Source organism: Apostichopus japonicus, chromosome 1 (assembly GCF_037975245.1).
Source record: "Apostichopus japonicus isolate 1M-3 chromosome 1, ASM3797524v1, whole genome shotgun sequence".
Lineage (NCBI taxonomy): Eukaryota > Metazoa > Echinodermata > Holothuroidea > Aspidochirotida > Stichopodidae > Apostichopus > Apostichopus japonicus.
Window position 1 is genome coordinate 18,618,607 of NC_092561.1, and position 17,475 is coordinate 18,636,081.

General features: G+C 36.7%; 1 protein-coding gene across 1 annotated transcript in view; it reads left to right on the plus strand.

Moving 5' to 3' along the window:
* LOC139970021 (uncharacterized) overlaps window positions 1-17,475 on the plus strand; it is a 49,122-nt gene that overhangs the window by 5,277 nt on the left and 26,370 nt on the right. The window contains exons 4-8 of the mRNA XM_071975557.1: window positions 397-450; window positions 1,246-1,299; window positions 1,584-1,643; window positions 2,747-2,767; window positions 3,606-3,632. Of these exons, the coding sequence (XP_071831658.1) occupies window positions 397-450; window positions 1,246-1,299; window positions 1,584-1,643; window positions 2,747-2,767; window positions 3,606-3,632 (216 nt within the window). The remainder of the gene's footprint in view (window positions 1-396; window positions 451-1,245; window positions 1,300-1,583; window positions 1,644-2,746; window positions 2,768-3,605; window positions 3,633-17,475) is intronic.

The following is a 17,475-nucleotide window of genomic DNA, read 5'->3' on the forward strand; positions in this document are numbered from 1 at the left end:
TTTTTATTATTACTATTACCCGCCCCTCCCCCCCCCCCTTTCAACCGTTAAGGGTGTGACCTACTCCTGGTGTATAATTGTAGAGGAAATGTGTCAGAGCAGTTTGAGAGACCAGCTGAAATCAAAAAGTCTCCCAAGCGGAATTGGCAATGTTTCAACTGCATGTAATAGCAATCTTTTTAATTGGATATCCCTATCAGACGCAACATCAACCACAAGTACGAAGGTGAGATGGCAACTTCATAGCATATAATTCCAGTTCAGGGCCGAACACAACTGTATATCATCTTTCTATATCTTCACATGAAGTTTGCTCAAGTTTGTAAACTAGATGTAATGATTAACCCTTGCTTTTAATAAAGACTTTTCTTAAATGCCTTTGACATGTGTTCACAGGCCTGCGCTGAGAACAATGGTAACCCAGGCGTTGACGGCGCTGACGGTAGTTCGGTATGTATTGCATCTTAAGCAAATTTGGGAATATGCAGAATCTTGGTTTAGTTCTGTATTTCATCTAATCTCAGGATAGTTTATATTTTACAACGTCAGAGCTCGACGATTTTTCCCTTCTATTATTTGTTCTCGATTGCAGTAGTTGAAATGTTTAAGTATCGTTAGCAAGCTAAAATTGGGCGAAGCTTCTGTAATAATAACCTTTTTTCGACTTTTCCAACCCTTGTGCAGTATTCCCATAAGCTGAAAAGTGTTCAATTAGATAAATTGTTTTTGAACAATATCTAGTATAGTATATTTCAGTTGTTTTTTTTTACAACATACAACAGAATTTAACAGACAGCAGACACGAAGACCGTCATGTATTGCCAACACATAACGAGATCTTGAAGTACACAAACGAGACAGGTCGACGACACCTTGTAGCAATTTTATCATGATTAAATCGTTTCAGGAAATTGTCGCCAAAAAAAAAACAAAAAAACAAAAACAAAAAACCAGTACAGAATGTCTTTGTGTCAGTGCAATATGAGGAGAACCAAACTTTTCTGAAATATTTCATATCTAAGTTGGTAAAGTAAAGTTGGTAAAATGGATAATTAAGATATACAGTGACTACACAACGTCACGAGCGGGTGTGTGTTTGGGGAGAGTGGGGGGGAGGGGGATGGTACAACCCTATCGCCGGAGTTATCATTATCGTTCGTGTATTATCCTGTGATAAATGCACGGTAGACCGTTGATTAACCCCTAATTTTAAATGTTTGTTTCGTCACTGAACGGTACTTTCAGCCGGGTCCAGGTCCAGCGGGTCCAAGAGGTACTAAGGGTTCAAAAGGAGACAGGGTGAGTCTTTATGACTAGTTTACATATCATATCATATCATATCATAATGTAATAGATTGTAATATAATACATGAAATGGAATAGAATGGAATGGAATGGAATGGAACGGAACGGAACGGAACGGAATGAAATATAATAGAAGAATTCCTTAACAACGAAATGAATGGACTGCATCCGAAATGGTGTTCATAAAGATATATACATATATTTTATCCATTGAAAACACTGCGTAATACCAATGCTTGTTAACGGCTGTGTTTTTTTTTTTTTTGGTTGCCTTAAAGGGGTCTAATGGCACCCCCAGTAGCAGTCCATCAACACCGGATGGACAGGATGAGTTTTACGTAAGTTCTGTCACTTCAAAAAGCAAATATAGCAACAATTTTTGGAAACATATTTCGTCAGTTTGTTGGTTTTTGAAGAACAGGATTATGACCGATCTATTCAAGTAATAAACATAACTTTGTTTTACACTATGAAATACATAATTTTTATTTTTATTTTATGCTATGTTAGGTATTTAACATTAATCATCATGGCAGTGATATTTTGGAAGATGAGATATCTATGAATATTCATGAATTGAATCATGATCATCATTTGCGTATTTCAAGGGCGATAACTACCAAACTCATAATCTTTAGAAACTGCAGTATTTCAAATCCGTAAGAATCACTAAAAGAGGACTTTTCGATAGTCGTGAAGACACCGTATATATACTAACAACTCCACCCTCTGCCCCTCCCACCCCCCCCCCCCCGTCCTCAGAATAAGTTCGCTACGCAGCTAGCCTCTGAAACTACAAATGTACAGAGACGATACGAAACTTTGAGTTTCAAAGTCCAGTCATGTAGGTATCGTTCACTTGGCCAGTAAATGCCAATATTGTAGCGCGCACGCGCACCCCCCCCCCCCCCAAAAAAAGGTCTCATTATCCCATACGACCCCTACGCTTGACATGATAATCAGCTAAAAAAAGTAGTTCAATCCTCTCGAGGGAATATACTTCGTGGTAAACCTCGTTGACAAGCGTGTGCTTTAACATGATCCCAGATAAGTCACTGCAGGTTTGAAGATGAGGCGATTTGTATAGGAGCCTTTTATGTCAACGTCTAGTTACATTGGTTCCCACAAACCCCTGTGTTTCTAAACCAGGGGTATAAGGAGTAGAAGTGGGGGGGGGGCAGAATCCCAATTACGACGATCTAGGTATTAACAAATATATAAGGAAAGTTTTTACAACAACTCCCCCCTCCACTCCTCCCACCCCCTCCAAAAAAGAAACAAATATCAACTTTTTTTACGTTTGGGAAGTATCGTACGCTTGTAAGATATTTAAGCTGATAAAGCGTCTAGGAGCACGTAAACATTTCTCTCACCAAAAATCTTAATAAATAAATAAACAACTTTCATATATAAATGTGTATCGTTTTGTCTTCCCTTACAGTGCCTTGGAGCAGTTGTACCGGTGAGATCTTTTTTTTTTCGTCTTCTATATTCGATATATATATATATATATATATTAGCATTATTATCATCATTTTGTTGTGATGGCATATAAGTATAATATATATTGGTCAACGTTTGTATTAATTAAAGCAAGACCCTAAATCAAAGCAAAAACAACTACACGTTGTATACACTCTGTATCTATCTATGGCTTGGATTTGTGTTTATCATTTAACCATTTTGAGAAAGGACTTTAAAAAAAAACTGAGGCTCATCAATGAAAGTGGCGGGACTACTTAGCCTAACACAAATACCGTTAATGGTCAATTTCTCAGATATAATACAATAAACATAATAATAATTGGCATACATAATATTTTGTTATTGCCTCTGAAAACATGTTTATAGTGCTGTGCAAATTTATCATGTTATACCAGTTAGCTTTCAAAGAGTATTCAACGGATTTTGCATCGATGAAAACTAGAATAACTTTAACACTATTTTTTTTATTTTGTCTGTTGTACCTTTTTCCATCTGTTTTATATCAGCATAGCCGTATAGATATGAATATTATGATTATTATTAGTATTGTTGTTGTTATATTATTATTATTATTATTGAGGAAAGAAATAAGGATCATAGGGACATTAAACAAACAAACCAACTATAAAGAGTCGAAATTTTTACTTTTAGATCTCGAAATTTCGATTTTAAAGTCTCAAAATTTCTTTTACATGTCGCTTTGTCCACATTTTAATCTCGAAATTTCTACTTTTCCCCTACAAACCACTGTGGATTATGCTAAAGGAAATTATCTCCAATCTAACATTTTCTGTTAAATCTGTTTCTTTTGACAGTGTGGATCTGACAAACACTCATACCAGGTAAAAAAAAATATATATAATAAAAATGTCATTTTGTTTTAATCTGTTTTATTATAAATTTTGCACATCCGATGCGCGCTTCGATGTCGACGTTTGTCATCACATTTATTTAAATTCACATGAGGCAGGCGTCAACATTTGAAACTGCCTAGTTTCACATCTTTTTCAGAATCATATCATTGCAACTAGGCTAATATATTATTGAGTGAAAACATTGGAGTATCCTTTTGAAGGTATATTCTGGCGGTTGAAGTTAAAAACTGTTGAAGAACATTTGCCAGTATGACGTCACAGACCACATACTGTGAACCATTGTAGGGAAGATTCGATGGTTTAGACATTTGAATGATTTTATATTGTCGCTATAGCCTAACGCTAGTTATATTCCGTAAGGTACGGTACTTGCTCCTGCAGTGATGGGGGTATTACTTGCAGAATAAATATTTGAATTCACTCAGCTGCTACTTTAACTTGATTCTGTATAATTATTTCTAATGTCTTGGTTCTGGGGAATATAATCACTGCACTATTACTAAACGTAAGTGACATGGTGGTCTGCGCGAATACGTGTGCATTGACAATAATACTGGCCTAGGCCTGCATATAATAGGTAGTTTGGTTACGTAACTTGTAATGGTATAGTAGTAGGCTAGGCCTATTAATCGGTAGTTTGGTTACGTACCGGTAATTGTATAGTAGTAGGCTAGGCCTACATATCGGTAGTTTGGTTACGTACCTGGTAATGGTATAGTAGTAGGCTATATTCCTATTAATTGGTAGTTTGGTTACGTACCGGTAATGGTGTAGTAGAAGGCTAGGCCTATTAATCGGTAGTCACGTACTAGGCTAGGCCGACTAATCGGTAGTTTGGTTACGTACCTGGTAATGGTTAAGTAGTAGGCTATAGGCCTATTAATTGGTAGTTTTCTTACGTACCGGTAATGGTGTAGTAGTAGGCTAGGCCTACTAATCGGTAGTTTGGTTACGTAGGCCTACCTCGTAATTGTATAGTAGTAGGTTATATGCCTATTAATTGGTAGTTTGGTTACGTACCGTTAATGGTGTAGTGATTGGCTATATGCCTATTAATTGGTAGTTTGGTTACGTACCGGTAATGGTGTAGTAGTAGGCTAGGCCTAGTAATCGGTAGTTTGGTTACGTACTAGGCTAGGCCTACTAGTACTAATCGGTAGTTTGGTTGCGTACCGGTAATGGTATAGTAGTAGGCTTGGCCTACTAATCCGAAGTTTGGTTACGTACCTGGTAATGGTATAGTAGTTGGCTAGGCCTATTAATCGGTAGTTTGGTTCCGTACCTGGTAATGGTATAGAAATAGGCTATAAGCCTATTAATTGATAGTTTGGTTACGTACCTGGTAATGGTATAGAAGTTGGCTAGGCCTATTAATCAGTAGTTTGGTAATGTACCTGGTAATGGTATAGTAGTAGGCTAGGCCTATTAATCGGTAGTTTGGTTACGTACCGGTAATGGTGTAGTAGTAGGCTAGGCCACCTGGTTGAACGTAGCAGCCACTAAGAGCAGCCAATAGTGTATACATCAACGTTACACGCCGTTGGCCACTGATGTTTGTACACTGTGACGAGCGCTGGGTACGCTGTGGCGGGAAAGTGGATCCCCAGCAGCCACTAAGGGCAGCCTAAATTAGCGGACAATAACAAGACTGCTACTTTTTCGTACCTGTTTTAAAGCGATAATAATTAACGCTATGAATACTGTAAAATGCCAATAATTGCACCATATGAGAGATGAATTGTTGCTCTTTCATGTAATATAATTTTGGAATTTAATGGTGGACGATTTCTGCATCCATATTGAACTGAAACTTGTGATCCTACCAAATCTTTTTGAGAAAGGCGTAAATTGCGGCAATTTTTATACCATTTTTTTCCTTTTTTTTTTCAAATGTCTAAACAATTAACTTATGAGAATATGCAACAGTCAAGAGGGGTACAATGACGATGTTAGGTTATTTCTCTTACACGTGGTGTGAAAAAAAAGCCAGTAACACTTTGATTTATTGAAATTCGATGGCTACAAACCGTTCGATCCTAACAGGAGTGGGATGCAAAATGGGAAAATTAGCTCGAAACGCGCGGTAATGTGGTATGATCCAAACGTATTATTATTTCAAAATCGATTAATTTGAGTTAGCGACCTAGTTAGGAGGTCCGGTTAGCATCACATCAAAGAAAACAATTTCTTCTTTCACGTGTTATACCTACTATCGGTATCAAAGCCGATTTTGTTGACCAAAAGTGGCCTAAACGTTTTAAAATATTATTTTTTTCTTTTTCTTTTTCAAAATCAATTAATTTTAGTTATGGAGCCTACTGGGATGTCTGGTTAGCACCACATTAAAGTAGACAGATTCATCTTTCATGTGATATACCTCTACTATCGGTAACAAAAATGATTTCTTGACCAAAAGTGACCTCAAAGTTTTAACCCCGATACGGACATCTCTAAACGCGCTGTATATACGTTATGTGTAATGATCAGAAAAATGGTTAATTTTTATTTTTTTTCAAAATCGATTAACTTTAGTTATGGAGCCTACTAGGACGTCCGGTTAGCATCACATTAAAGTAGAAAGGTTCCTCTCTCACGTGGTATACCTCTACCATCGGTAACAAAAATGATTTATTGACCAAAAGTGACCTTAAAGTTTTAACCCCGATACAGACCCTTCTCTAAACTCTCTGTATATACGTTATGTGTAATGATCAGAAAAATGGTTAATTTTTATTTTTTTTCCAAATCGATTAACTTTAGTTATGGAGCCTACTAGGACGTCCGGTTAGCACCACATTAAAGTAGAAAGGTTCCTCTTTCACGTGGTATACCTCTACTATCGGTAACAAAAATGATTTCTTGACCAAAAGTGACCTCAAAGTTTTAACCCCGATACAGACCCCTCTCTAAACGCGCCGTATATACGTTATGTGTAATGATCAGAAAAATGTTTAATTTTTATTTTTTTCAAAATCGATTAACTTTAGTTATGGAGCCTACTGGCATGTCCGGTTAGCATCACATTAAAGTAGAAAGGTTCCTCTTTCACGTGGTATACCTCTACTATCGGTAACAAAAATGATTTCTTGACCAAAAATGGCCTTAAACTTTTAACCCCGATACGGACATCTCTAAACGCGCTGTGTATACGTTATGTGTAATGATCAGAAAAATGATTTTTTTCAAAATCTATTAACTTTAGTTATGGAGCCTACTGGGATGTCCGAATAGGACCACATTAAAGTAGAAAGGGTCCTCTCTCACGTGGTATACCTCTACTATCGGTAACAAAAATGATTTATTGACCAAAAGTGACCTTAAAGTTTTAACCCCTATACGGACCCTTCTCTAAACGCGCTGTATATACGTTAAATGTAATGATCAGAAAAATGTTTAATTTTTATTTTTTTTCAAAATCGATTAACTTTAGTTATGGAGCCTACTGGCATGTCCGGTTAGCACCACATTAAAGTAGAAAGGTTCCTCTTTCACGTGGTATACCTCTACTATCGGTAACAAAAATGATTTCTTGACCAAAAATGGCCTTAAACTTTTAACCCCGATACGGACATCTCTAAACGCGCTGTGTATACGTTATGTGTAATGATCAGAAAAATGGTTAATTTTTATTTTTTTTCCAAATCGATTAACTTTAGTTATGGAGCCTACTGGCATGTCCGGTTAGCATCACATTAAAGTAGAAAGGTTCTTCTTTCACGTGGTATACCTCTACTATCGGTAACAAAAATGATTTCTTGACCAAAAGTGACCTCAAAGTTTTAACCCCGATACAGACCCCTCTCTAAACGCGCCGTATATACGTTATGTGTAATGATCAGAAAAATGTTTAATTTTTATTTTTTTCAAAATCGATTAACTTTAGTTATGGAGCCTACTGGCATGTCCGGTTAGCATCACATTAAAGTAGAAAGGTTCCTCTTTCACGTGGTATACCTCTACTATCGGTAACAAAAATGATTTCTTGACCAAAAGTGACCTTAAAGTTTTAACCCCGATACAGACCCTTCTCTAAACTCTCTGTATATACGTTATGTGTAATGATCAGAAAAATGTTTAATTTTTATTTTTTTTCAAAATCGATTAACTTTAGTTATGGAGCCTACTAGGATGTCCGGTTAGCACCACATTAAAGTAGAAAGGTTCTTCTTTCACGTGGTATACCTCTACTATCGGTAACAAAAATGATTTCTTGACCAAAAGTGACCTTAAAGTTTTAACCCCGATACAAACCCTTCTCTAAACGCGCCGTATATACGTTATGTGTAATGATCAGAAAAATGATTTTTTTCAAAATCTATTAACTTTAGTTATGGAGCCTACAAGGATGTCCGAATAGGACCATATTAAAGTAGAAAGGTTCTTCTTTCACGTGGTATACCTCTACTATCGGTAACAAAAATGATTTATTGACCAAAAGTGACCTTAAAGTTTTAACCCCTATACGGACCCTTCTCTAAACGCGCTGTATATACGTTAACTGTAATGATCAGAAAAATGTTTAATTTTTATTTTTTTCAAAATCGATTAACTTTAGTTATGGAGCCTACTAGGATGTCCGGCTAGCACCACATTAAAGTAGAAAGGTTCTTCTTTCCCGTGGTATACCTCTACTATCGGTAACAAAAATGATTTCTTGACCAAAAGTGACCTTGAAGTTTTAACCCCGATACAGACCCCTCTCTAAACGCGCCGTATATACGTTATGTGTAATGATCAGAAAAATGTTTAATTTTTTTTTTTTCAAAATCGATTAACTTTAGTTATGGAGCCTACTGGCATGTCCGGTTAGCATCACATTAAAGTAGAAAGGTTCCTCTTTCCCGTGGTATACCTCTACTATCGGTAACAAAAATGATTTCTTGACCAAAAGTGACCTTATAGTTTTAACCCCGAAACGGACATCTCTAAACGCTCTGATTATACGTAATGTGTAATGATCAGAAAAATGTTTAATTTTTTTTTTTCAAAATCGATTAACTTTAGTTATGGAGCCTACTGGCATGTCCGGTTAGCATCACATTAAGGTAGAAAGGTTCCTCTTTCACGTGGTATACCTCTACTATCGGTAACAAAAATGATTTCTTGACCAAAAATGGCCTTAAACTTTTAACCCCGATACGGACATCTCTAAACGCGCTGTATATACGTTATGTGTAATGATCAGAAAAATGTTTAATTTTTTTTTTTTCAAAATCGATTAACTTTAGTTATGGAGCCTACTGGCATGTCCGGTTAGCATCACATTAAGGTAGAAAGGTTCCTCTTTCACGTGGTATACCTCTACTATCGGTAACAAAAATGATTTCTTGACCAAAAATGGCCTTAAACTTTTAACCCCGATACGGACATCTCTAAACGCGCTGTGTATATACGTTATGTGTAATGATCAGAAAAATGTTTAATTTTTTTTTTTTTCAAAATCGATTAACTTTAGTTATGGAGCCTACTGGCATGTCCGGTTAGCATCACATTAAGGTAGAAAGGTTCCTCTTTCACGTGGTATACCTCTACTATCGGTAACAAAAATGATTTCTTGACCAAAAATGGCCTTAAACTTTTAACCCCGATACGGACATCTCTAAACGCGCTGTGTATACGTTATGTGTAATGATCAGAAAAATGGTTAATTTTTATTTTTTTTCAAAATCGATTAACTTTAGTTATGGAGCCTACTAGGATGTCCGGTTAGCACCACATTAAAGTAGAAAGGTTCCTCTTTCCCGTGGTATACCTCTACTATCGGTAACAAAAATGATTTCTTGACCAAAAGTGACCTTATAGTTTTAACCCCGAAACGGACATCTCTAAACGCTCTGATTATACGTAATGTGTAATGATCAGAAAAATGTTTAATTTTTTTTTTTCCAAATCGATTAACTTTAGTTATGGAGCCTACTGGCATGTCCGGTTAGCATCACATTAAGGTAGAAAGGTTCCTCTTTCACGTGGTATACCTCTACTATCGGTAACAAAAATGATTTCTTGACCAAAAATGGCCTTAAACTTTTAACCCCGATACGGACATCTCTAAACGCGCTGTGTATACGTTATGTGTAATGATCAGAAAAATGGTCAATTTTTATTTTTTTTCAAAATCGATTAACTTTAGTTATGGAGCCTACTGGCATGTCCGGTTAGCACCACATTAAAGTAGAAAGGTTCCTCTTTCACGTGGTATACCTCTACTATCGGTAACAAAAATGATTTCTTGACCAAAAGTGACCTCAAAGTTTTAACCCCGACACAGACCCCTCTCTAAACGCGCCGTATATACGTTATGTGTAATGATCAGAAAAATGTTTAATTTTTATTTTTTTCAAAATCGATTAACTTTAGTTATTGAGCCTACTGGCATGTCCGGTTAGCATCACATTAAGGTAGAAAGGTTCCTCTTTCACGTGGTATACCTCTACTATCGGTAACAAAAATGATTTCTTGACCAAAAATGGCCTTAAACTTTTAACCCCGATACGGACATCTCTAAACGCGCTGTGTATACGTTATGTGTAATGATCAGAAAAATGTTTAATTTTTTTTTTTTCAAAATCGATTAACTTTAGTTATGGAGCCTACTGGCATGTCCGGTTAGCATCACATTAAGGTAGAAAGGTTCCTCTTTCACGTGGTATACCTCTACTATCGGTAACAAAAATGATTTCTTGACCAAAAATGGCCTTAAACTTTTAACCCCGATACGGACATCTCTAAACGCGCTGTGTATACGTTATGTGTAATGATCAGAAAAATGGTTAATTTTTATTTTTTTTCAAAATCGATTAACTTTAGTTATGGAGCCTACTAGGATGTCCGGTTAGCACCACATTAAAGTAGAAAGGTTCCTCTTTCCCGTGGTATACCTCTACTATCGGTAACAAAAATGATTTCTTGACCAAAAGTGACCTTATAGTTTTAACCCCGAAACGGACATCTCTAAACGCTCTGATTATACGTAATGTGTAATGATCAGAAAAATGTTTAATTTTTTTTTCTTCAAAATCAATTAACTTTAGTTATGGAGCCTACTGGCATGTCCGGTTAGCATCACATTAAGGTAGAAAGGTTCCTCTTTCACGTGGTATACCTCTACTATCGGTAACAAAAATGATTTCTTGACCAAAAATGGCCTTAAACTTTTAACCCCGATACGGACATCTCTAAACGCGCTGTGTATACGTTATGTGTAATGATCAGAAAAATGGTCAATTTTTATTTTTTTTCAAAATCGATTAACTTTAGTTATGGAGCCTACTGGCATGTCCGGTTAGCACCACATTAAAGTAGAAAGGTTCCTCTTTCACGTGGTATACCTCTACTATCGGTAACAAAAATGATTTCTTGACCAAAAGTGACCTCAAAGTTTTAACCCCGACACAGACCCCTCTCTAAACGCGCCGTATATACGTTATGTGTAATGATCAGAAAAATGTTTAATTTTTATTTTTTTCAAAATCGATTAACTTTAGTTATTGAGCCTACTGGCATGTCCGGTTAGCATCACATTAAAGTAGAAAGGTTCCTCTTTCACGTGGTATACCTCTGCTATCGGTAACAAAATTGATTTCTTGACCAAAAATGGCCTTAAACTTTTAACCCCGATACGGACATCTCTAAACGCGCTGTGTATACGTTATGTGTAATGATCAGAAAAATGGTTAATTTTTATTTTTTTTCAAAATCGATTAACTTTAGTTATGGAGCCTACTGGCATGTCCGGTTAGCACCACATTAAAGTAGAAAGGTTCCTCTTTCACGTGGTATACCTCTACTATCGGTAACAAAAATGATTTCTTGACCAAAAGTGACCTTAAAGTTTTAACCCCGATACGGACATCTCTAAACGCGCTGTATATACGTTATGTGTAATGATCAGAAAAATGATTTTTTTTCAAAATCTATTAACTTTAGTTATGGAGCCTACTGGGATGTCCGAATAGGACCATATTAAAGTAGAAAGGGTCCTCTCTCACGTGGTATACCTCTACTATCGGTAACAAAATGATTTCTTGACCAAAGGTGGCCTTAAAGTTTTAACCCTGATACGGACATCTCTAAACGCGCTGTATATACGTTATGTGTAATGATCCAAAAAATGATTAATTCTCGTGTGGGCAATTGGGCCTTTGAGGTTGCTGCATGGGTCCCGTTACAGTTAAAATATGAAGTCGTTGGTATTTTTGGATACCGCAATGTCCAATAGGGCCAACACCTCTAAACGAATTATCCTGCTTTTTGTTAACATAATCAAATCACGTGTGGGCCATGGGCCCTTGAGGCCATGGTAGAGGATAAATTTGTAGTCATAGGTTTTTCTTTTTTTAATACCCGACAACCTTATGGTCCAGCGCCAATAAAAATAAATCATACTGCTCTCTTTTCACATGATTAAATCATGTGTGGGCCACGGGCCCTTTCTGGCTGCTGTATGGGTCCTGGTACATCATAAAGTTGTTGTTATTAGTATTTTTGGATACCCCAATTTCTAAAGGGTCCAATGCCACTTTAAGAATCTCTGCTCTCATTTCACATAAATGAATCATATGTGGGCCACAGGCCTTTTTTGGTTGCTGCCTGCATGGGCCCATGTACATCATAAAGTTGCTGTAATTAGTATTTTGGGACACCCCAATGTTTAACTGGTGTACCGCAAAATGAATTATCCTTGTCTCTTTTCGCATGATTAATACCATTTTGATGGGCCCTTCTGCAGGGCCCGTCACAAGGTACAATTACTGTCATTGCTATGGTTCTAAAAGTATCTTACTTTGAGTTTTATCCAGCGCTTTTGCCTTGCGTCTTTCACATGATTAAATCAACATTTGAGCCCCCTATTTTAATTGAAGGCACATTTAGACTACATACACGCACATTGTGTGGCACGGCAGCAACACATAACCTTGAATCCTGGTCATAAACGGACATAAGCTGCCCATTAAACCCTCTGTCTCTTTTCAAATCTTCTGGGTTCCCGGTCCAGTTGAGTATCGAATCGATGCAGACTGGGTTGAAAGTAAACGCGGGCCAAGTGCAGTGCAATGCAATAAACTAGGCTCACATCACTGCAAGATGCGAGCCATCATAATGACGTCACAGGTCGATTTACTGCAAATTTATCCTCTACCATGGCCCAGACAACCTCAAGGTCCCATGGCCCACGCGTGATTTGATCATGTGCAAAGACACAAGGATTATTCTATAGTTGCATTGGACCCTTTATACATTGGAGAAACCAAAAAATACCATCTACGACTTTTATCTGTACCGGGCCCCAGGCAACAGCCATAAAGTGCCCATGGCCCACACATAATTTGATTATGTTAACAAAATCAGGATAATTCGTTTAGAGGTGTTGGCCCTATTGGATATTGCGGTATCTAAAAATACCAACGACTTCATTTTTAACTGTAACGGGGCCCATGCAGCAACCTCAAAGGCCCAATTGCCCACACAGGAATTAATCATTTTTTGGATCATTACACATAACGTATATACAGCGCGTTTAGAGAAGGGTCTGTATCGGGGTTAAAACTTCAAGGTCACTTTTGGTCAAGAAATCATTTTTGTTACCGATAGTAGAGGTATACCACGGGAAAGAGGAACCTTTCTACTTTAATGTGGTGCTAACCGGACATCCTAGTAGGCTCCATAACTAAAGTAAATCGATTTTGAAAAAAAATAAAAATTAACCATTTTCCTGATCATTACACATAACGTATATACAGCGCGTTTAGAGATGTCCGTATCGGGGTTAAAACTTCAAGGCAATTTTTGGTCAAGAAATCATTTTTGTTACCGATAGTAGAGGTATATCACGTGAAAGACGAACCTGTCTATTTTAATGTGGTGCTAACCGGACATGCCAGTAGGCTCCATAACTAAAGTTAATCGATTTTGAAAAAAAATAAATATTAAACATTTTTCTGATCATTACACATAACGTATATACAGCGCCTTTAGAGAAGGGTCCGTATCGGGGTTAAAACTTCAAGGTCACTTTTGGTCAAGAAATCATTTTTGTTACCGATAATAGAGGTATACCACGTGAAAGAGGAACCTTTCTACTTTAATGTGGTGCTAACCGGACATGCCAGTAGGCTCCATAACTAAAGTAAATCGATTTTGAAAAAAAATAAAAATTAACCATTTTCCTGATCATTACACATAACGTATATACAGCGCCTTTAGAGATGTTCGGATCGGGGTTAAAACTTTAAGGCAATTTTTGGTCAAGAAATCATTTTTGTTACCGATAGTAGAGGTATATCACGTGAAAGACGAACCTGTCTATTTTAATGTGGTGCTAACCGGACATGCCAGTAGGCTCCATAACTAAAGTTAATCGATTTTGAAAAAAAATAAATATTAAACATTTTTCTGATCATTACACATAACGTATATACAGCGCCTTTAGAGAAGGGTCCGTATCGGGGTTAAAACTTCAAGGTCACTTTTGGTCAAGAAATCATTTTTGTTACCGATAATAGAGGTATACCACGTGAAAGAAGAACCTTTCTACTTTAATGTGGTGCTAACCGGACATGCCAGTAGGCTCCATAACTAAAGTAAATCGATTTTGAAAAAAATAAAAATTAACCATTTTCCTGATCATTACACATAACGTATATACAGCGCGTTTAGAGATGTCCGTATCGGGGTTAAAACTTTAAGGCAATTTTTGGTCAAGAAATCATTTTTGTTACCGATAGTAGAGGTATATCACGTGAAAGACGAACCTGTCTATTTTAATGTGGTGCTAACCGGACATGCCAGTAGGCTCCATAACTAAAGTTAATCGATTTTGAAAAAAAATAAATATTAAACATTTTTCTGATCATTACACATAACGTATATACAGCGCCTTTAGAGAAGGGTCCGTATCGGGGTTAAAACTTCAAGGTCACTTTTGGTCAAGAAATCATTTTTGTTACCGATAATAGAGGTATACCACGTGAAAGAGGAACCTTTCTACTTTAATGTGGTGCTAACCGGACATGCCAGTAGGCTCCATAACTAAAGTAAATCGATTTTGAAAAAAATAAAAATTAACCATTTTTCTGATCATTACACATTTCGTATATACAGCGCGTTTAGAGATGTCCGGATCGGGGTTAAAACTTCAAGGTCACTTTTGGTCAAGAAATCATTTTTGTTACCGATAGTAGAGGTATATCACGTGAAAGACGAACCTGTCTATTTGAATGTGGTGCTAACCGGACATCCTAGTAGGCTCCATAACTAAAGTTAATCGATTTTGAAAAAAATAAAAATTAAACATTTTTCTGATCATTACACACAACGTATATACAGCGCCTTTAGAGAAGGGTCTGTATCGGGGTTAAAACTTCAAGGTCACTTTTGGTCAAGAAATCATTTTTGTTACCGATAATAGAGGTATATCACGTGAAAGAGGAAACTTTCTACTTTAATGTGGTGCTAACTGGACATGCCAGTAGGCTCCATAACTAAAGTTAATCGATTTTGAAAAAAATAAAAATTAAACATTTTTTCTGATCATTACACATTACGTATATACAGCGCCTTTAGAGAAGGGTCCGTAACGGGGTTAAAACTTCAAGGTCACTTTTGGTCAAGAAATCATTTTTGTTACCGATAATAGAGGTATATCACGTGAAAGAGGAACCTTTCTACTTTAATGTGGTGCTAACCGGACATGCCAGTAGGCTCCATAACTAAAGTTAATCGATTTTGAAAAAAATAAAAATTAACCATTTTTCTGATCATTACACATTTCGTATATACAGCGCCTTTAGAGATGTCCGGATCGGGGTTAAAACTTCAAGGTCACTTTTGGTCAAGAAATCATTTTTGTTACCGATAGTAGAGGTATATCACGTGAAAGACGAACCTGTCTATTTGAATGTGGTGCTAACCGGACATGCCAGTAGGCTCCATAACTAAAGTTAATCGATTTTGAAAAAAATAAAAATTAAACATTTTTCTGATCATTACACACAACGTATATACAGCGCCTTTAGAGAAGGGTCCGTAACGGGGTTAAAACTTCAAGGTCACTTTTGGTCAAGAAATCATTTTTGTTACCGATAGTAGAGGTATATCACGTGAAAGAGGAACCTTTCTACTTTAATGTGGTGCTAACCGGACATGCCAGTAGGCTCCATAACTAAAGTTAATCGATTTTGAAAAAAATAAAAATTAACCATTTTTCTGATCATTACACATTTCGTATATACAGCGCCTTTAGATATGTCCGGATCGGGGTTAAAACTTCAAGGTCACTTTTGGTCAAGAAATCATTTTTGTTACCGATAGTAGAGGTATATCACGTGAAAGACGAACCTGTCTATTTGAATGTGGTGCTAACCGGACATGCCAGTAGGCTCCATAACTAAAGTTAATCGATTTTGAAAAAAATAAAAATTAAACATTTTTCTGATCATTACACACAACGTATATACAGCGCCTTTAGAGAAGGGTCCGTAACGGGGTTAAAACTTCAAGGTCACTTTTGGTCAAGAAATCATTTTTGTTACCGATAGTAGAGGTATACCACGTGAAAGAGGAACCTTTCTACTTTAATGTGGTGCTAACCGGACATGCCAGTAGGCTCCATAACTAAAGTTAATCGATTTTGAAAAAAATAAAAATTAAACATTTTTCTGATCATTACACATTACGTATATACAGCGCCTTTAGAGAAGGGTCCGTAACGGGGTTAAAACTTCAAGGTCACTTTTGGTCAAGAAATCATTTTTGTTACCGATAGTAGAGGTATACCACGTGAAAGAGGAACCTTTCTACTTTAATGTGGTGCTAACCGGACATCCTAGTAGGCTCCATAACTAAAGTTAATCGATTTGGAAAAAAATAAAAGTTAACCATTTTTCTGATCATTACACATTACGTATATACAGCGCCTTTAGAGATGTCCGGATCGGGGTTAAAACTTCAAGGTCACTTTTGGTCAAGAAATCATTTTTGTTACCGATAGTAGAGGTATATCACGTGAAAGACGAACCTGTCTATTTGAATGTGGTGCTAACCGGACATGCCAGTAGGCTCCATAACTAAAGTTAATCGATTTTGAAAAAAATAAAAATTAAACATTTTTCTGATCATTACACACAACGTATATACAGCGCCTTTAGAGAAGGGTCCGTAACGGGGTTAAAACTTCAAGGTCACTTTTGGTCAAGAAATCATTTTTGTTACCGATAGTAGAGGTATACCACGTGAAAGAGGAACCTTTCTACTTTAATGTGGTGCTAACCGGACATGCCAGTAGGCTCCATAACTAAAGTTAATCGATTTTGAAAAAAATAAAAATTAAACATTTTTCTGATCATTACACATTACGTATATACAGCGCCTTTAGAGAAGGGTCCGTAACGGGGTTAAAACTTCAAGGTCACTTTTGGTCAAGAAATCATTTTTGTTACCGATAGTAGAGGTATACCACGTGAAAGAGGAACCTTTCTACTTTAATGTGGTGCTAACCGGACATCCTAGTAGGCTCCATAACTAAAGTTAATCGATTTGGAAAAAAATAAAAGTTAACCATTTTTCTGATCATTACACATTACGTATATACAGCGCCTTTAGAGATGTCCGGATCGGGGTTAAAACTTCAAGGTCACTTTTGGTCAAGAAATCATTTTTGTTACCGATAGTAGAGGTATATCACGTGAAAGACGAACTTGTCTATTTTAATGTAGTGCTAACCGGACATCCTAGTAGTCTTCATAACTAAAGTTAATCGATTTTGAAAAAAATAAAAATTAACCATTTTTCTGATCATTACACACAACGTATA